The 18,950-nt window shown below is 37.7% G+C and overlaps 1 protein-coding gene across 1 annotated transcript in view; it reads left to right on the forward strand.

Annotated features, from left to right (window-relative positions):
* TEX11 (testis expressed 11) overlaps window positions 1-12,914 on the forward strand; it is a 131,236-nt gene extending 118,322 nt beyond the window's left edge. Inside the window, exons 24-27 of the mRNA XM_023537447.1 lie at window positions 3,275-3,347; window positions 10,392-10,541; window positions 11,680-11,788; window positions 12,755-12,914. Coding sequence (XP_023393215.1) covers window positions 3,275-3,347; window positions 10,392-10,541; window positions 11,680-11,788; window positions 12,755-12,914 — 492 coding nt within the window. The remainder of the gene's footprint in view (window positions 1-3,274; window positions 3,348-10,391; window positions 10,542-11,679; window positions 11,789-12,754) is intronic.
* Window positions 12,915-18,950: the final 6,036 nt, after the last annotated feature.

The following is an 18,950-nucleotide window of genomic DNA, read 5'->3' on the forward strand; positions in this document are numbered from 1 at the left end:
ATTTGGTGTGTTTGCCTTCCCTGATGCAGTTCTTTTTGATTGTCTTTAGAGAATTCTTTCCTTCCTTCCAGATTTTCTATTTCTTTTTGAGACAGTTTTAGTAGTTTATGTTTCTGGAAATGTGTCCATTACCATCCAAGTTATCTTAATTTGTTAGTTTACAGCTGTTCATATTATTCCCTTACAGTCATCCTTTTTATTTCTGTAAGGTCGGTAATGATGCCCTCTCTTTCACTCCTAATTTTAGTCATTTGTGTCTTTTCTCTTTTTCTCTTGGTCACTTTATACAGAAGGTTATCAACCTTGTTGATCTTTTTCGAGAACCAGATTTTGGTTTTATTTTTTATCCTATGATGTTTCTAGTCTCTATTTCATTAAGTCCCACTCTGTAATCTTTATTGTTTTCTTCTTTCTCATTGCTTAAAGTTTAGTTTGCTCTCCTTTTTCCAGTTTCTTAAGGTGGAGGTTGGTTATTGATTTGAGATATTTCTTCTTTTTGTAATATCAGCTTTTATAGCTATAAATTTCCCTCTAAGCTGTGTGTAGTAGACCTTTTGAGATAGTATAACTTAATACCACAGACTGGGTAGCTTATAAACTACAGGAATTTATTTTTCACAGTCCTTGAGGCTGGAAGTTCAAAATCAAGGTGCCAGCATGGTCACATACTCTGGTAAGGGCCCTCTTCCTGGCTCACAGCTGGTACCTTCTTTCTGTGTCTTCGCATGGTGGAAAGAGCTAGGGACCTCTTTTAAAAAGGCTCAGGTCCCGTTCATGAGGGCTCTGCCCCATGACTTCAGCACCTCCGAAAGGCTCCACCTCCTAATACCTTCACCTTTTGGGGTTAGGATTTTAACATGTGACTTCGGTAGGGCTGCATTCGAACCATAGCGCACCGCCGAAGCAGCATCCCGTGAGTCATGGCCTGTCGCCTTTTTCTTTTTGTTCCACTCAAAGTATTTTCTGATTTTCAGTGTGATTTATTTTTTGACCCATTGTTTATTTATGAGTCTGTTATTTAATATCCACATATTTGTGCATTTCCCTAACTTTATTCTCTTATTGATTCTAATCTGATTCCGCTGTGGTCAGAATACATACTTTGTGTGACTTTAAGATATTTGAAATTTCTATGAAGTTTGCGTTGTTGCCTAGCAGATGGTCTGTCCTGGAGAAAGTGCCATATGTGCTTTACGAGAATGTGTATTATTCTTGGGTTGGTAGAATGCTCTGTAGATATCCATCAGGTATTTAAAAAAAAACTATATGTAGTTTTATACAATTGCTTTTTAAAAGTTAAGACAAGAGAGAAGAAAAACGTCTTTTTATAGTGCTTTTTATAGTTATGCAATTACTTTTACCAGTGGACTTTGTTTTTCATTTGGATTCGCATTACTATCTGGCGTCACTTGCATTCAGCCTGAAGAAACTTCTCTCAGCAGTTTTGTAAAATGGTTTCAGTGGCCACAGATTTTCTCAGCTTTTGTTTATCTGGGAATTAATTTTCCTTTCAGTTCTGAAAGATAGTTTTGCTGGATATTAGATTCTTGGATATTTTCTTTCATCACATCGAATGTGTTATCCCACCGCCTTCTTTATTGAGAGTCTATATTTGCTGAGACAGTGTCATCAGACCTTCCTTCTTTGTGCCGTTTCCTTTAGTTGTTTGAACATTTAAAATAGCTGCTTTGAAATCTGGGTCTGCTGAGTTCAACATCTGGACCTTTCGAAAGTCAGTTCCTGCTGCCTGCTTTTCTTCCTGCATATGGGTCATACATTCCTGTTTCTTTGCATGTCTCATAATTTTTTGTTGAAAATTGGACATTTTAAATGATATATTGGAGCGTGTTTGAATACTGATTCCCCCTCTGGGGCTCATTGTTAATATTTATTGATTTGTTTAGTGACTTGGCTGGCCTAGTTTAGTGAAGTCTGTTTTCCCTAGCTGTACTGCTTCTTATGTCACTTCTCAGAGGCCATACTCTTTGCTGTGCAGTCATTGTGACTCCGCTTCCCCAAAGGGATGAACATAGTTTATAGCCAGGTTATTTTTGACTATCTCTTTCCCTGATCTCCTTATTAAGTTTCTGAAAAGTGTGTGTGTGTGTGTGTGTGTGTGTGTGTGTGTGTGTGTGTGTGTGTGTGTGTGTATTTTCGAAGATGCTCTTTGGCATAAATTGTTCCACAGTCTGATGCAATTAAAGTAAGGCCCCTTAGAAAGGAAAAGGATCTTAGCTTTCTCTTTTCTTTGTTCTCTGTAAACTTCTAGCTGGTCTACTGTTGCTTGTTGATGTTATTGAGCTACCAGTCCTCTCTTAATTGCACGACCCTAAGATATCCTTGGTTTTTTATAGCACCCTTAGACTTGAACTTTCCCATACTCTTTTCCAATTAAAGTCAGTCCTTTTGGGGAGAGCTACAAAGCTCACTCTTCTAATGCCTCACCTCTCCTCCCGAGTAGAAATTCTGTACTCCTTGTTTTGTTGTTGGAGGCAGGGACAGTGGCCCATCTCTATTAGAGGGACAGTCCAGTTCTGAGTCAGGGGCTGGGCAGGAATCATATAGTCCCTGGCATCCTTGGCTTACCTTTCCCAGCATGAAAACCCCATCCCATAAGCAAGCTGAAGTGAGGGCAATTGAGACCTAGTATTCCCGATCTGCCATGCCTGAAATAGCTGGGGACTGGGTAGAGGAAGAGAGCCCCAGGCCTCCCAGTTTTGCTTGTTTATAATAGAGCTTCTACAATACAGACCTGGGGGTCAGGGTGGTTGCGTGCTCCCTCTGGGAATCCCTAGCCTGGAAGCTGACGCTAGAGGGAGCCCCATCTTGGCCACACCCACCTAAAGTAGCTCTTAGGTCACACTGAGCTCAGCTGTCACCGATGCTCACTTTTCTTACCGAGACTTATATGCCCTTAGCGCAATTTCCTGAGTCTTTACATGATTATGTTTTATAATTTTCAGTTATGTCGTTTCACTGGGCAGGGGCTTCATGAAAGTGCTTCCATTCTGGAAGTGCTTCTCTTCTGTCCTAGATTATTAAAGAAATGGATAATGCTCAGGTTTTCTATTTAATCCTCATTTTCCCAGGACATTAAGGAAAAGTACAAAGAGGCTAATATTTCTGTATAAAATTTCCAAAACGTTCTGTTTAAACTATAATTTTTAAATCACTTTGCTTTAACTTTTTAATAAAAATGATATCAGAATTATTTTAATTTGTTTAAAGTTTTGTTTGCTCGAGACTAATTTTTTGTTATATTGTTGCCAAACAGACCATATTACTGAATCGCGCACTTGAGCAGATCGAAAAATGCAGAGAAATCTGGAATCTCCTGAAAGAAACAGGTATAGTGGGACCTGGGAGGTTGCTAATGTTGTTATGACCAGGGTCCGAAATCGCAGTAACCCACTCTTTTATCATCAGAAATTTGTTCAGCTGCAGTGCTCGATAACCAGTCGAATGCTTCTTTAAGAACTAATTTTTCCCCACTGTATGTCTGTATTTTGACTCTGTGACACAGCGCATGGAGGAAGAATATTTTTGCCTTGCTTTTTATGGAAGTATAGTATTGAATATGAAAATAGGATCATTATTATTCAATATGACATTATTGCTCTTAGGCCACTAGATTTAATGTCTAATTTAATCAGCCTTTGACACTGACTTAAGTACAGGCTCCAGAGTCTTCTAAACCACAGTCATGATATCAGATACTGCTAACATTTTGTTGTGAAATAACCATTAGTAAACCTTTTAGGTTTAGACTTTTTATATTGTGTCCATTTGTTCCTGTTTTAGATAGGATTTTTAAAAATCAATAGATATTGAATTGAATTACATGTCTTTTCAGATCCTATAGAGATAATCATGGTTTTTCTCCTGTGAAGTATTACTATATTGAATTACAAAAGTAGATGTCCTAAAATTAAGTCATCTTTGCATTTCTGGAATAAACCCTATTTGGTCATTAGTGTGATATTACTTTTTAAATGTTGCTTAATTGACTTTCCTAATACTCCTAAATTATTGGTCTGTCATTTTCTTTTTGTGTTTGAATGATGTCTTTGACGGATTTTTGGTATCAAACTATAGGAATTATAAGGAAGAACACATGAAATTTAATTCATCTCTTTTAATCTATGACAGGAATTTAAAGGAATAAAAACAACAAAAAAACTAGAAAATACCTAAATAAGAGACTTAGCACAGATTTGATAGAAATATACTCTATAGCCTAAAAACTACTCTATATTCTGAATATAGAAAACTCATCTTCTTGTCATGTAGCCTTTGAACATTTACAAAAGTGATCGATCATAAGGGAAACCTGAATAAATTCCAAGCCACATAAATAAAACAGATGACACTGTCTGATCACAATGCAATAAAACTAGAAAATAATAATGAAAAGAAACAAAACCCTTTACCACTTGGACATTTTAAAAAAGGGAAAGTACAGACTATCTAGAAAATAATGATGGTGGAAATACCTCATAACCGAATCTAAAGTGCTAAAGTAGTGCTCAGAGTGAAACTCATAGTTTTGATGACTTTTATTTTAAAAGTATATGCTACATGTCTACTGAAAAATCCAGTTCTTCTGAGAACTCAGCTAGACATACACACACACACACACACACACACACACACACACACGTCTGAATCTCTAGCTATCACCTATCTATCATCTATCATCTATCTCTCAGTTACCTATATCTATCGATTGTATCATTAGAGACTGTAAATTAAAACGGTGAGAAACCACTACACATCTATCAGAATGGCAGAAATCTAAAACACTGACAACACCAAATGCTGGCAGGTATGTGGAGCAACAGAAATTCCAATTCGTTGCTGATGGGAATGCAAAATGGTACAGCCACTTTGGAAGACAGGTTGGCAGTTTCTTACAAAACTGAGAATAGTCTTACCATACAGTCCCTCACCTGTGCTTTTTGGTAGATGAATGGATAAATAAACTGTGGTTCATCCAAACAATGAAATATTTTTGAGAGCTAAGAAGAAATGAGTTATTAAGCCATGAAAAGACATGGAGGAGAACCTTAAATGCATATTACTGAGTGAGAGAAGCCAATCTGAAAAGGCTACATAGTGTATGATTCTATCTATATGACATTCAAGTAAAGACAAAACTATGGAGACAATAAAAAGATCGCCAATTGCCATGGGTTATTTGGGGAAGGAGGGAAGGACAGAACACAGAATTTTTAGGGAAATGAGACTATTCTGTATGATATTATAATGGCATGTACATGTAATTATATATTTGTCAAAACCCACAGAACATACACCAAGCGTGAACCCTGATGTAAACTGTGGACTTTGGGTGACGATGATGTGTTACTGTAGGTTCATTGTGAGGTTCTGTAGTCTCTATATTTTCTGAGCCAGTGGATGTAGGTACTTGTAGGGCTTCTCCTAACACAGATTCTTCTCCACTGCTTCACTGACCAGCTGCTCACTCTTCAGCCCCTTCTCTTTTGCTTCTCAAAACCAAACCAAATTCAGACAAATTCCTTCCACCAGCCTATAGGCTCTGTTCTCGTTATTGTTGATAAAGGATTTGCACCTCGAGGTGTGCTCCTTACTTGGAGTGTTGTGCTTTTGCTGGCCTTTTCTTATTCCATTTTTACTATGAAAACGTGTAAGCATGTTCGTATGCTTATAAACTAGACTGTAAGCTCTGTGAGGACAGAGTCCGTGTCTGCTTTTGCTTACCTTTGACTATCCGATACCTAGCACATCCACATGTATATATACACACATACACATGAATGCCGCATCACGTGTAAAGTCTTGGAAGGATTCATACCAAACTCAACATTCACTACCTCTTGGAACAAGAATTAGTGAGTTCGGGAGACTTTTTATTTCCCTTTCGTATTGTCTGAATTTTCTAATGAACATGTAGTACTTTAATAATTAAAACAAAAATACATTTAGAAAAAATGAATCTGACTTGTTAAAGGTTTATATTTCTTAAACTTGGGTATTTTTAATAAAATAATGCTTAAACTTATAAGCCCAGCATATGAGTAATGTAAATAAGTCATTAAGCCACCAACTATAAATAGACAAAATAAGAGAAGGTGCAAAGCTGGGGAATCATAAGCTCCTGGAGGAAAATTGGAAAGCACCAACCTTTTAAAAATTGATTCCAAATCAAAGTTAATTAAGAACTGTATAAACAGTGACTGAAATCTTTGTGCTATGGAAATTGGTTTTTACAAAAGAAGCAACCCTGACGTGCCATCATATTAGGGACCTAAGGAAAGCAGCTCACTATGTTCATTCCACAAAAATCTTTATTCCTAGGCGCTCCTGGGTCATGTGGGAACCTAAGGACATGCGTTACTGTCTCTGTCCTTAAGACATGCACAGCGGAGAGAGGGGTTCAGGCATAGTCTGTTACACGTATATGAAGCAAAGTGAAATAACCTCACTAATAGAAATGTACAGGGTGGGGGACCACCGAGGAAGAAACAGGTCATTTCAAAAGGTGATATTGGAAGTTACTCTTGAAGAATGAGCAGGAAAAGGTGGGGGACTGAATAAACAAAAGCCGGGAGTGTAAGAGAACATTGTTAGTTTTAGAATTATTTATTATCCAGGTGTCATCTAGTGGCAGGTGAGGCTGAAAGTAGTGTGATTCGCGGTGTGCCCCTTCCCGACAATAAATCAGGCCGAAACTATTGCTGTTGCCCCACCTGCCTCGTCTCTCACCTGGAGCACTGTCACAGCTCCCCGCCTCTGCTCTCGCTCTTGCCCCCTCTCGCAGTGGCCGCATAGCAGCCAGAGGACTATAAGTTGGGCCACGTAGGTCCTCCTGTGCTGCTCCCAGAGATTCATGTGGCTTGCCCCCCCATACCCTCTGCTCAGGTGTCACCCCCTCCGAGAAGTCTCATCTGACCACACCCTTTCGAAAATAGCAGCTTTCACCACTACCTGCCCTCTTAATCTGTACTTTTCCTTTACAACACACTTCACTGCTTGTTCCTTGGAGTCATACTGTGTACAGGAAGAGTCATCAAAAGTTAAAACTAGAAGTAACCCCAGCGATTAGATTTCTTCAAGCTATTTATTTTGTAATATAATAGATTTTTTATCTCAAAAACACAAAGGTGGAGAAAACCCTTTAGTTCTTTTTATAAGTCATTGCAAGAAAGAATTTCACTTACCTCCAGTGCTATAATTTTGGCCTTGCTATAAAGTATTCACCAAGTGTCATCGTCAAGAGTCTTAATGGTTATAGCAAACGGGGCAAAACTAAGCACTTTAGAACAAAACCCAGCATGAGTCCTGGACTAGCAGAAAGTTTAGCTGACAAGGCAGAGGATTGTCTACACTTTTATGTTATATATTTATATATCATGGTCTCCTCAGCCCAGAAATGGAAAGGTCATCCTAATTTATCCAAATGCAGTAGATAAAAGCTACCATTTATCAAGGCTCATGTTGGAATTATAAACAATTTTTATCTATTCACCTATAAACACCAAAACTAGAATTAAATGCTTACTCCTTTTGCAGGCAGTCTTTGCTTGGTCCCTCCATTGGTTTAATAACTATCAACCAGTCTTGAGCTGCTTTTGGCTCAGAGATTAGTTCTCAATGGATAAGAAATTCTCCGAGATGATAGTTTTGAGATTTGCCAAGGGAAAAAAGGCAATTGGAGCTGATCCTCAGGCGCATTAAACAAAATGTCAAATCTTGAGTGGATTTTCTAGTATACATTTTGGGCCTGGACTTGGGTCACAGAAATAGGAGAGCCTGAATTTAGGATTTTTTTTCCCCCCAAAGGAAATTAAAACAATTATCTGAAGACACCCAAGTATCTCTGATAGAAATTGCTCCTTAAAAATCTTCACTTTTGGCAGCATTCCATTTGAATTATGTGTCACAGGCAGCATAAGCTGACCCTAATAATACAAAAAAAGCCCTAATGGCAGTGAGTAGGGAATTCTTAGTAGGGGTCACAGGTTCAGGACATAGGTTCGTTATGATTTCCAGATATTTATGGAGACGTATACTATTCCTTCTCCCAAGTGCCTGCCCTAATGAAGAATTGCCATTCAAGTCTCCCTGATCTTAACATATTTGGTCTCATACATTGTGGTTTTCTTTTATAAAAATAGAGCTGTGAATCTGGAAATTTTTCTGTACAATTATCTTGGCACAATGACTCCTTTTGGTATCATATTTAAGAATCGGCTGTCGAATCCCAAGTCATGAGTGTGTACTCCTATATTTTCTTCTAAAGAGTTTTATAGTTTTTGCTCTTACATTTAGGTCTTTGATCCATTTTGAGTTAATTTTTGTATGTGGTATGTGAAATAAGTGTCCAACTTTATTCTTTTCCATGTGGCTATCCAGTTGTCCCTGAATTATTTGTTTTAAACTATTATTTCCCCATTGGATGGTCTTTGCCTTTTTGTGGAAAACTAGTTGACCGTAGACATATGGTTTTATTTCTGGATTATCAGTTCTAATGCACTGATTATACATACGTCTATCCTTATGCCAGTACTACTCTGTCTTGATGATCATTGCTTTGTATTAAGTTTTGAAATCAAGAAGTGTTAGTCCTCCAAATTTGTTCTTCTTTTTCAAGATTGTTTTGGCTATTCTGGGCCCTTTGAATTTCCATGTGAATTTTAGGATCAGTCTGTCAGTTTCTGAAAAAAGAAATAAGCCAGCTGGAATTCTGATAGGAATTGTGTTGTATCTGTAGATTATTTGGGGGAGTTTTGCCATTTTAACAGTGTTAAGTCTTCTAATCCATAAACATGGAGTATTTTTCCACTTGTTTACATCTTTTAAAATTTCTTACAGTGTACAAGTATTGTACTTCTCATATTTAATTTAGTTCTAAGTATTTTATTCTTTTTGATGCTATTGTGAACAGGATTGTTTTCTTAATCTTATATTTAGTTTGTTCATTGCTCTCATATAGAAATAAAATTGATTTTTGTATACTGATCTTCTTAAACTTGTTTATTGGTCCTAATGGTATTTTGCTGGACTCCCTAAGGATCTGTTTACAAGAACACATTGCATATGAATAGAGATAGTTTCACTACTTCTTTTCCAGTCTTCATGTCTTTTGTTTCTTTTTCTTGCCTAATTTCTTTAGCTAGGACCCCTAAGACAATGTCAAATAGCAGTGGCAAAAATGTGCATCCTTGTCTTTTTCTTGACTTTTAAAGGAAGGAATCCGGTGTTTCACCATTAAGTATGTTGCTAGCTGCGGGCTTTTCAAAGATGTCCTTCATCAGGTTGAGGAAATTCCCTTCTATTCCAAGTTTGTTAATAGTTTTTATCATGAAAGTACATTGGATTTTGTCACGGGCTTTTCTGACTATTGAGATAATCGTGTAGTTTCTAGTTCTTATTTTATTGGTATGGCGTATTACATTAATTGGTTTTCACTTGTAAAAGTGAAGTGCTGTAAAACAAGGTATGCCTGTAGAATGAAAAAGAAGAAATAAAACAATCTCCCTTGCATACAGATGACATGATTGTCTATATAGAAAATCCCAGAGAATCTACAAAAAGTTACTAGAGCTAATAAATAATTTTAGTAAATTATAGGATACAAGGTCAATATTCAAAAGTCGATTATATTATTGAGTACTAGCAGTGAAGTTCAGCAACAGGCAGTAACAATCAGTAGTGATAAAAGTAAAAATAGCTGTTAACTCTGCTACGGTGGTAGTGACTGGAAAGGAACACAAGTGTTGGAAACGTCCTATAGCATGATCCCAGGTAGCGGTTCCGTGGAATTAAACATATGTAAAATTCCATGAAGTTGTTTAAGATGATTGTACCTCATTCAGTTTATTTTACGTATGCTAGACCTCAAAACATTTTTATGAGTTCAGTCTAACAGGTGAATGAAAACTGTATCGCATAGTATGGTATATGTCACCTGATACAAGATTCTGCCCTTGGTGATACCCAAGAAGTACTGCTGGCTGACCAAATCAAACAGTTTGGAACCTCTCCTTTGCTTAAAATAAAAGTGTGGTCGTTTGTACGCCACTGTATGTGCCGGTTAAGTCAGTCGTTCAAGCGAGACAGGGAAACACTGGATTACAGGTTAGTAATTGCAGCTGCAGGAGCCATGGCAACAATTTTAAATAAATCAGTAGATGATGCTAGTGATTGCGATACAGGGTGCTGAAAGTATTGTTGAGTTTATAGATTTAAAAATGTAAAAAATAGTTCTGCAGAAGCTGGGATGACTTTCAAATTGTAAGTAAAATTAATTTTCCTCAATAGCAAAATCTCCCCAGAAGAGAGATTAGAATAGGAGAGAATAATGAAATGTAATCACAGAGAATGTTGCATTTTTGCCTCCTTCTTAGGGGACTTCTCAGATGATCCATGTGAGAAATTGCTTCTGCTGTATGAGTTTGAAGTTAAAGCCAAAAAGAACGATCCGTCACTGGACGCCGTCCTGGAATCGTTGTGGCAAATACCTAACGTGGAGAGTAAAACATTGGAGACGATCGCATGTAAGAGCTACATTTATGCTTTTGGAAGGCTAGTACCCATTTAAATTGTGCTACCTTCTCATTTCTTTTCTGTTCTCTCTTACCTCCAGGGTGGAAAAATCCTTTCCTCACAGTTCTTTATCGTTTTCTAATGACATTCTTGAACTTTTTTGTATCGTGATCGTTTGTGCGTTGCTCATGATTGGTGCTCATATTTATTCTATGTGTGGAATTGAATCTCATAACCACACGATAGGAGGGCTCAGCTAGCTAGAGATGATAATCCACCGTTCCACTCATCAAAGGTGATGCAATCAAAGCAACTTATTAAGGCATACAGAGAAATACTGGTCACATCTTTGAACACAGTTGCCACCCTCAAATTTCTTGCTAGGCTGTAAGTGGTATTTGGGAACCCAGAGCCTCTGTAGGTCCATACTGCAAGAAGTGGCTTAATTATCTTCTTCGAATCTGTCACCCTCCTCTCGAGCCTGTGTGTGTTAACAAGGGCATCAGGTCACCCCCAGTGCACATTTGTCTTTCTTGGTCTTGCCAAGGCAGCGTTCCCACAACATTTGCATGGTGTATACGTAACGGACACACGATGGTAACCACTGCTCCTTGTGTAATGGAACTCCGATTCTAGAGTCCTGGTAAATGCCTCTGAAAGTTTTAGGGTTTGTTATCGTGGACACTCACCCTCATGTCAAGCGTTTCCCATTTTCAGGATCAGACAGCAATACATTACAGTATAAATCTGGTTTTGATTAATGGTCTTTTACTGACCTGCTTTCTGCTGCTTCTTTACTGTGCCCCTCCTTGACTCTGGTTCATAAGACTCACATGACTTTGTGCAGGGTTGCAGAAACACTAGGTTCTCTGTTGATGTTCACTGAAGAAAGGCTGTACTTGGTGATCCTACTGTGTTACTCTGCCCAGAAAGTAGAATTTGTTTCTGAAAGCCACCGTGGATTCATCGTTTTATAAAATTCATTGTGTGTGTGTGTGTGTGTGTGTGTGTGTGTGTGTGTGTGTGTGTGTGTGTGTTTTCATCTGTTTCAGGCCAGTTTTGTTAAGGAAAGCAAGTGGGAACCTGGGATAAAAACTGTGATGGAGGAAGTTATGGTGTTCACAACCTTTTTTTCTTCCCTTCTTGTAGCAATAGCCATGGAAACGCCTGCGCGCTATCCTTCCATCGCTCTAAAGGCCTTGAAAAGGGCTTTATTGCTCCACAAAATAAAAGAATCAGTCAATGTTTTGAAATACAGGTTAGTAATTGCAAGTCAACGCTGTATCCAGGCTTTTTGACAGCCGAAAGAGCTATAGTCGGTGCCTCATAAGTCATCAGTCATACTCAACTGGCGCAGCCTAAACTGTGATCAGGGCACTCCTGTGACTCCTGCACTGAAAAGCCTTCAGAAGAGCTAGCTCTGTTTTCAGAGCTGTGTTACAGACCAAGAGTTAATTAGCTAAGTCAGGGAGTCTGGTTTTCCCAAAGGAGAAAAAGGGGAAAAGTTGCTTTTTTGCGTGAGTCTGTGTATATACTAGAATTCCTAAGTACCGCCCTTTCTTCATTTCATTACTAAATATGCCAAATGTACAGAAATAGGACAGAGATTAATATAACAAACAACAATGTATCCACCACTCAAATTTAACAGATGCTAACGTTTGGCTATATTTGCCTCAGATTTTATTTCTAAGCACTTTTCCTTAAAGGCCAGTAAGTGCTGTAGATAATCTAAAATACATTTATTGGAGATTTTATGTATTCTGCACCTAAACATGGAGAAAAATAGATGTGTGATTTTCCCTGGAAAACGTCATTGCAGTCTCCCTTTTCCAAGATTTCAGAGATAGTTCTTGTGGAATTATTCCCAATTTAAATTCCAATTCCCTTGCCCATTTGGGGATGTAACGAGATGCTTTAAAGGGCCTGTAGATTGAACTATTCATGAAATACAGTAACCAGCCACAACTCCTTAGTGTAGGAAACTAAAAAAAAAAAAAGAAAAAAAAAGAAAGAAAGACAACCGTAAGCATCACAAAAAAGGATAGGTCAGCCTCTTTTACAGAATAAAAAATCTGTCTTCTAAGGTTGGAGGCCAGATAAAATTGAGGGAAGAACAGACGTGTTTGAAAGCTCTTAGTCTGGGATGAGTTCCAGATTTTACTTATCTTAGCCATGAAGCCAATGATTTCTTTCCTTATGAGTTTTCTCTTTTTGATTTCAGCCAATGTATGCACAACTTGATTAACCTCTTAGTGCCGGATCGGATGCCAGGTGAAGAACTCTGTCCCCTAGAAGAAATTTTGGGCTATTTTGAAGATGCTGTGAGCTTTATTAGCCAACACGTAAGTCAAACAGTGATATTAGACTTTCAGCTAATTTAAAAGATCTGAACTGTCTTGTGTATTAGAAATTACATAGAATAATGCTTTCTGATATGAGTTTTAAGGTAAATAAATTCCTAGTACAATGTAGTTAAATGTTGCAAAATTTCTCTGCGTTTATGAAATGTAAATAGTTAAAAGTAAGAAAAAATTATTACGAATATACTACGGATTAGGTCAAAATAGCAGTACCACCTGGCTTTTTGAATTATTTAAAAAAAAATTTAAAAACTATTTTTAAAACCTGATAGAATTGTTACTTCCACTGTGATGATGATTAATCCTTTGAAAACGCTCATTGTTATTTCTGCCATTTCTCAGAGGCCAGTGATAGAGTAGAGGGAACGCCGAAGACCTGGGTTCTAGTCCCTCCTCTGACGTTTTTTTTGCTTTTCAGTACAGGTTTATTCAGTGATTTTTAAATTAGCTTTATTAAGGTATACGTTCCATACCATAAAATTTACCTATGGTATGTGTACAATTCAGTGATTTTTAGTAAATTCATAGCATTATGCAGCTGTCACCACAATCCAGTCTTAGAATATTTCCATTACTCAAAAAGTTTTCCCTTGCCCATTGGCAGTCAGTCCCTGCTCTCACCATCAGGCAACTAACTACTAATCTGCTTTCGGTCTGTAGATTTTCTCTTTCTGGACACTTCATATAAATGAAATCCTACAATATGTGACCTCTTGTTTCTGACTTCTTTCAATTTAGTGTGTTTTTGTAGTTCATCTGCTGTAGAATGTATCAGTATTTTAATCCTTCCTATTGCTGAAAAATAAAATATTCTGTTGAATGGATATATCACATTTTGTCTATCCACTCACTAGTCAGTAGACATTTGAGTTGTTTCTATTTTTTGGCCATTATGCACAATGCTGCTGTGAACATTCGTGCATGTAAGTCTTGTGTGGGCATATGTTTTCAATTCTCAATGAATTTCTGGGTCATATGGTAACTCTATGTTTAACTTTTTGAGGAGCTGCAATCTGTTTTCCAAAGTGGCTGCACCATTTTACATTCCTACCAGCAGTGTATGAGGGTTCCAATTTCTTCACATCCTTGTCAATGCTTTTTTCCCTCTTTTTTATTATAGCCATCCTAGTGGGTATGTAGTGGTACCTCGTTGTGGTTTTGATTTGTATTTCCTTGATGGCTAATAGTTTTGATCATTTGTTCTTCATGTGCTTATTGACCATTTGTATATCTTTTTTGGAAAGATGGATATTCAATTATTTTCCCATTTTTAAAAGTGGGTTCTCATTGAGTTATAAGAGTTCTTTATATATTCCAGATACAAATCCTTTATCAGGTATATGATTTGTAAGTATTCCAGTTTTTGGCTTGCTTTTCACGTTCTTGATGGAATCATTTAAAAAGCAAAAGTTCTGAATTTTGATCAAGTCAGATTTATCAATTTTTTTCTTTTATAGGTCAAGTGTTTGGTCATGATAAGAAAACTTCCTACCCAAATTTACTAAGACTTTCTCCTCTGTTTTCTTGTAGAAGTTTTTAAACTTTTATCTTTTACATATAGATCTACGACCCGTTTAGAGTTAATTTTTGTTTTGTTTGTTTGTTTGTAAGGGTCTAAATGGTTTCTCGTTTGTTTTTGCAAATGAATATCCCTCTTTTGAAACAGAAATAATACTGCTCTGACTGGCACGCTGAGGTTTTAAGATCAATTGAAATAATAGTATGTGTTCTAAACTTTAACAGCTCATATACACATGAAGGGAGCATTGTTGTTGTGAGGGAGCTGTCAAATATTAAGAAGGTTAAATGGCTTGCTTAAAGTCACGCAGAAAGTCATCGCTAGAGTTCGTAGTACTAGCCGAGGATCCCAACTCGGCCCTGGGCTCCCACTGCAAATCGTAACAGACGGTGGGGCGGTGTATCGGCGATGGCCTGGTGCAAACCAGCATCGACTTACAGAAACCCAGCATTCTCCTGGAGCCATGTAATTATGGCCTGGTTAAAAAAAAATAATAACAACTTCAGCAATGAACATTTTGGAGATCTATATATTTCTTTCTTTCTTTTGCGAAGAGGAGAAAATTCAGTGAGCCTCATCTGGACCTCCAGATCCGTTCACCATAGTAACTTAGACAAATTAAATTGTACTATAAATCCAAATTGATCGATTTCCATAGTTTCTAAATAAGGCCCAAACTACTCTGAGCATTTTGTTTTGGCCACTATTATTCTATCTAATATATCACTGTTTCGTCTCCTGGCTCTCAGGCTGCCTCTTAGAGAGCTTGATGTTTTTCTGCTTTTTTGACAAGTCTCCCATCCATTATTGCTTATTCCCTGAAACATGACGGGGTATTTAGCTTTTTTATGCAGAGGTTAATTTAATAACTCTCTTGGCTCTTTATATATAGTGTATGCTGCTTTTTCCTGTTTGATTGAATGTGCTGTGCATCTCCTTTGTTCAAAACACTTGGGAGAAAATTCTGCCCTTGTTTGACTTTTCTAATGGCCAGACACTCATTCATTATTTATTGAGCAGATAACATTTATCAAGTGCCACCACACAGTGGCAAAATTACTATCACACAAATATAAAACCTCATGCCTCACAGTATCAAGCGTTGCATTTTACAAAGTGTTCTTACATCCATTATTTTATGTTGCCTCCTACCACCCTCAACAGAAATTCTATGAAGTAGAGGATGCTGGTATTATTACCCGTGATTTACAAATGAGGAATGTTTTAAGGTTAAAAAAAGTCGAGTTACCAATTTGCTTAAATTCACATGGCTAATGAATGAATCAGGATTAGAACCCAGGTCTTCTGACCTCAGTTCCAGGACTCTTCCCACCAGAACATCCATCTTACCTGCTCTTGCTGGGGAATTTCAGTTCAGAGGAGAGGTTCGAGTTGGTATTCAGAATCTACTGCCAATGAAAAATCAGGAGGGATGACTTGCATGCTTGAGCAGGCAAGCCTGTGTACTCTACAGTAGCTACATATTCTAGATTAGTTTTAAGAGCAAGTAGGTTGCTCTGGTTCTTTTTCTTAATTTTATTTTGAAATGATTGTAGATTCACATGTAGTTGTAGCAGTAACACGGGAGATCCTATGTACCCTTCACCCAGTTCCCCCAATGGCATCATCTCACAAAAATATATTACAATGTCACAACCAGGGTTTTGGCGTTATTACAGTCGAGACACAGAGCTTTTCCACCACTGCAAGGAGTCGTCATGTCACCCTTACAGTCCCTTCCCACTTTTCTCCAACCCCCCCCCCGCCCAAGTGGGAAGGGACTATAAAGGGTGACATGACGACTATCATCACTACTTTCACTATTATCAATTTCTATAATTTTGTCACTTCAAGAATGTTATATGAATTGAATCATACAGTATATAGCTTTTGAGAAATAGAATCACACAGCACATAACCTTTCGAGATTGGCTTTTTTTCAGTCAGCATAATTCTCTGGAGATTCACCAAGTTGCTGCGTGTCATTTTATTGCCGAGTCGTAGTTCATGGTATGGATGTACCGCAGTTTGCTTAACCTGTTGACCGTCTGGGTTGTTTCCAGTTTGGGGCTATGCAAATAAGGATGCTGAGAGCATTTGTGCACAGGTTTTTGCGTGAACACAAATCTTCATTTTTTCTGGGATTAGTACCAAAGGAAGCAATTACTAGCTTATATGGTAATTGCAAGTTTAATTTTTAAAGAAACTGCCAAACTGTTCTCCAAGGTGGTTGTAACATTTTACATTCCTCCAGGAATGTGTGAGTGACCCAGGATTCCTCCATCCTTGTCAGCATTTGATGTTGTCACTAATTTTTCTTTTAGCCATTCTGATAGGTGTATGGCGACGTGTCACTGTAGTTTTAATTTGCTTTCCCCTAATGGCTAATGATGCTGACCAAATTTTCATGTGCCTATTTGCCTTCTGTTTATTGTCTCTGGCGAAAGGTCTGTTCCAGTCTTTTGTCCATTTTGTAACGAGTGTTTTGGGTTTTTTTACTGTTCAATGTTAGGGTTCTTTGCCTATTCTAGGCATTAGTCAGATATGTGATCTGAAAATACTTTCTCCCAGTTTGTAGCTTGACTTGTCATCTATTTAACAAGGTCTTTCACAGAACAAAAGTTTTCAATTTTGTCCAATTATCATTTTCTCTTATGGATCATACTTTTGGTGTCGTCGCTTGTAGATCTCTTTGCCTAGCCCTACATCTCGAAGATTTTCTTTTTTTTACCTTAAATTTTTATAGTTTTATGTTCACATTTAAGTTCGTGGTGCTTTTAAAGTTAATTTCGGTTTGAGGTGTAAGGTTTCGTTGAAGTTCCTTTTCACCTGTGGCTGTCCGGTTAGTTACTTTAGCACCATTTGGCGAGGCTGTCTCCTCCATTAAATTGCTTTTATACTTTTGACAAAAATCAGTTGGGCACTTACCATTAAATTGAAACTTACTGGATTTCATTAACCAATGTCACCAAAAAAAAAAAAAAAATCAGTCGGGCACATTCGTGTAGTCTTCGCCGGGTTCTCTTCTGTTCTCTATGTGTCTCGCCCCCTGCCAATACCACAGTCCTGATTACTGTAGCTATACAGTAAGTCTTAAAATTGGATAGAGTGATTTCACCCCTTCATTCTTCCTTTTCAAAATAGCTTTAGCTGTTCTAATTCCTGCCTCACACATTCATTTTGGCATAATCTTGCTTATATCTGCAAAAGTTCTGGCTGGAATTTAGATAAGAATTGCAGTAAACTGGTTTTGTTCCCAGGGCTGCCATGACGAGTTACCACAAACTGGGTGGCTTATAACAACAGAAATTTATTCTCTCACAGTTATGGAGGCTGGAAGTCTGAAACCACAGTGTCGGCAGGGCCACGCTCTCTGTGAAGTCTCTAGAGGAAGAACTGTTCCTTGCCTCTAACCAGCTTCCGGCAGTTGCTGGCACACCTTGGCTTTCAGGCCTTGGCTTTCCTTCACTCACTGGCTCATCGCTCCAGGCTCTGTCATCACGTGGCATTCTCCCCATGCGCAGTCTCTCGCTGCTCTTCTCTCTTATTGGATTAAGGGCCCACCCTACTCCAGTATGATCTGGTCCGAGTCACAGCTGCTGTGACCCTGTTTCCAAATATGGTCACAGTCTGAGGTTCTGGAGAGGACGTGAATTTGAAGGTGGCAGGTCAGGGACACTATCCAGCCCAGTAAACTGAAGATCAATAATTGATGTCTTTAATTATATCCCAATAAAAAAGAATTGACATTTTTATTATATCGAATCTTCCAATCCATGAACAAAATATGTCTCCAGTTATTTAGAGTTTTTATTTCTTTCATCAGCATTATGAAAGAAAGAAAACAATCAGCATAAAGGTCCTATACATGTTTTTGTTAGATTTCCACCTCAGTATTTCAGGTTTTTCTGAGTGATTAGAAAAGGTGTCCATGTGTTAATTTCTGCTATAAACAAATGTAATTGATTTTGAATGTTTATCTTTTATCCTGTAACCTTGCTGAACTCACTGATTTCAGGAAGTTTTTTTTGAAGATGCCTTAGGATTTTCTATGTAAACAATCATGTCATCTGCAAATAGGGTTAATTTTATTTCCTCCTTTCCAATTTTTATGCCTTCTGTTTCCTTTTCTTGCATTATTGCACTGACTAGAACTTCCAGCATCATCTTAGAGTGGTGAAAGTGGATATTCTTGCCTTGTTTACTTTCTTAGGGGAAAAGTGTTCAGTCTTTCATCATTAAGTATGTTAGCTCTAGGTTTTTTGTAGAGGCTCTTTATCGAGTTGAAGTTCTCCCCATTTCTTTTCTTTTGAGAGTTTCTGTCATGAATGGGTGTTGAATTTTGTTACATGCTTTTCCTGCATCAGTTGCTATGATCATGTGATTTTTCTTTTTTAACCTGTTAATATGCTGGATTACATGGATTGATTTTAAATATTTGACTAGTCATGTATCCTTGAAACAAATCCCACATGGTCATAGTATATAATTCATAATTCTTTTTCTGTATTGATAGGTTCTATTTGCCAGTAGTTTTG

This window comes from Pteropus vampyrus, unplaced genomic scaffold, assembly GCF_000151845.1.
Source record: "Pteropus vampyrus isolate Shadow unplaced genomic scaffold, Pvam_2.0 Scaffold191, whole genome shotgun sequence".
NCBI lineage: Eukaryota > Metazoa > Chordata > Mammalia > Chiroptera > Pteropodidae > Pteropus > Pteropus vampyrus.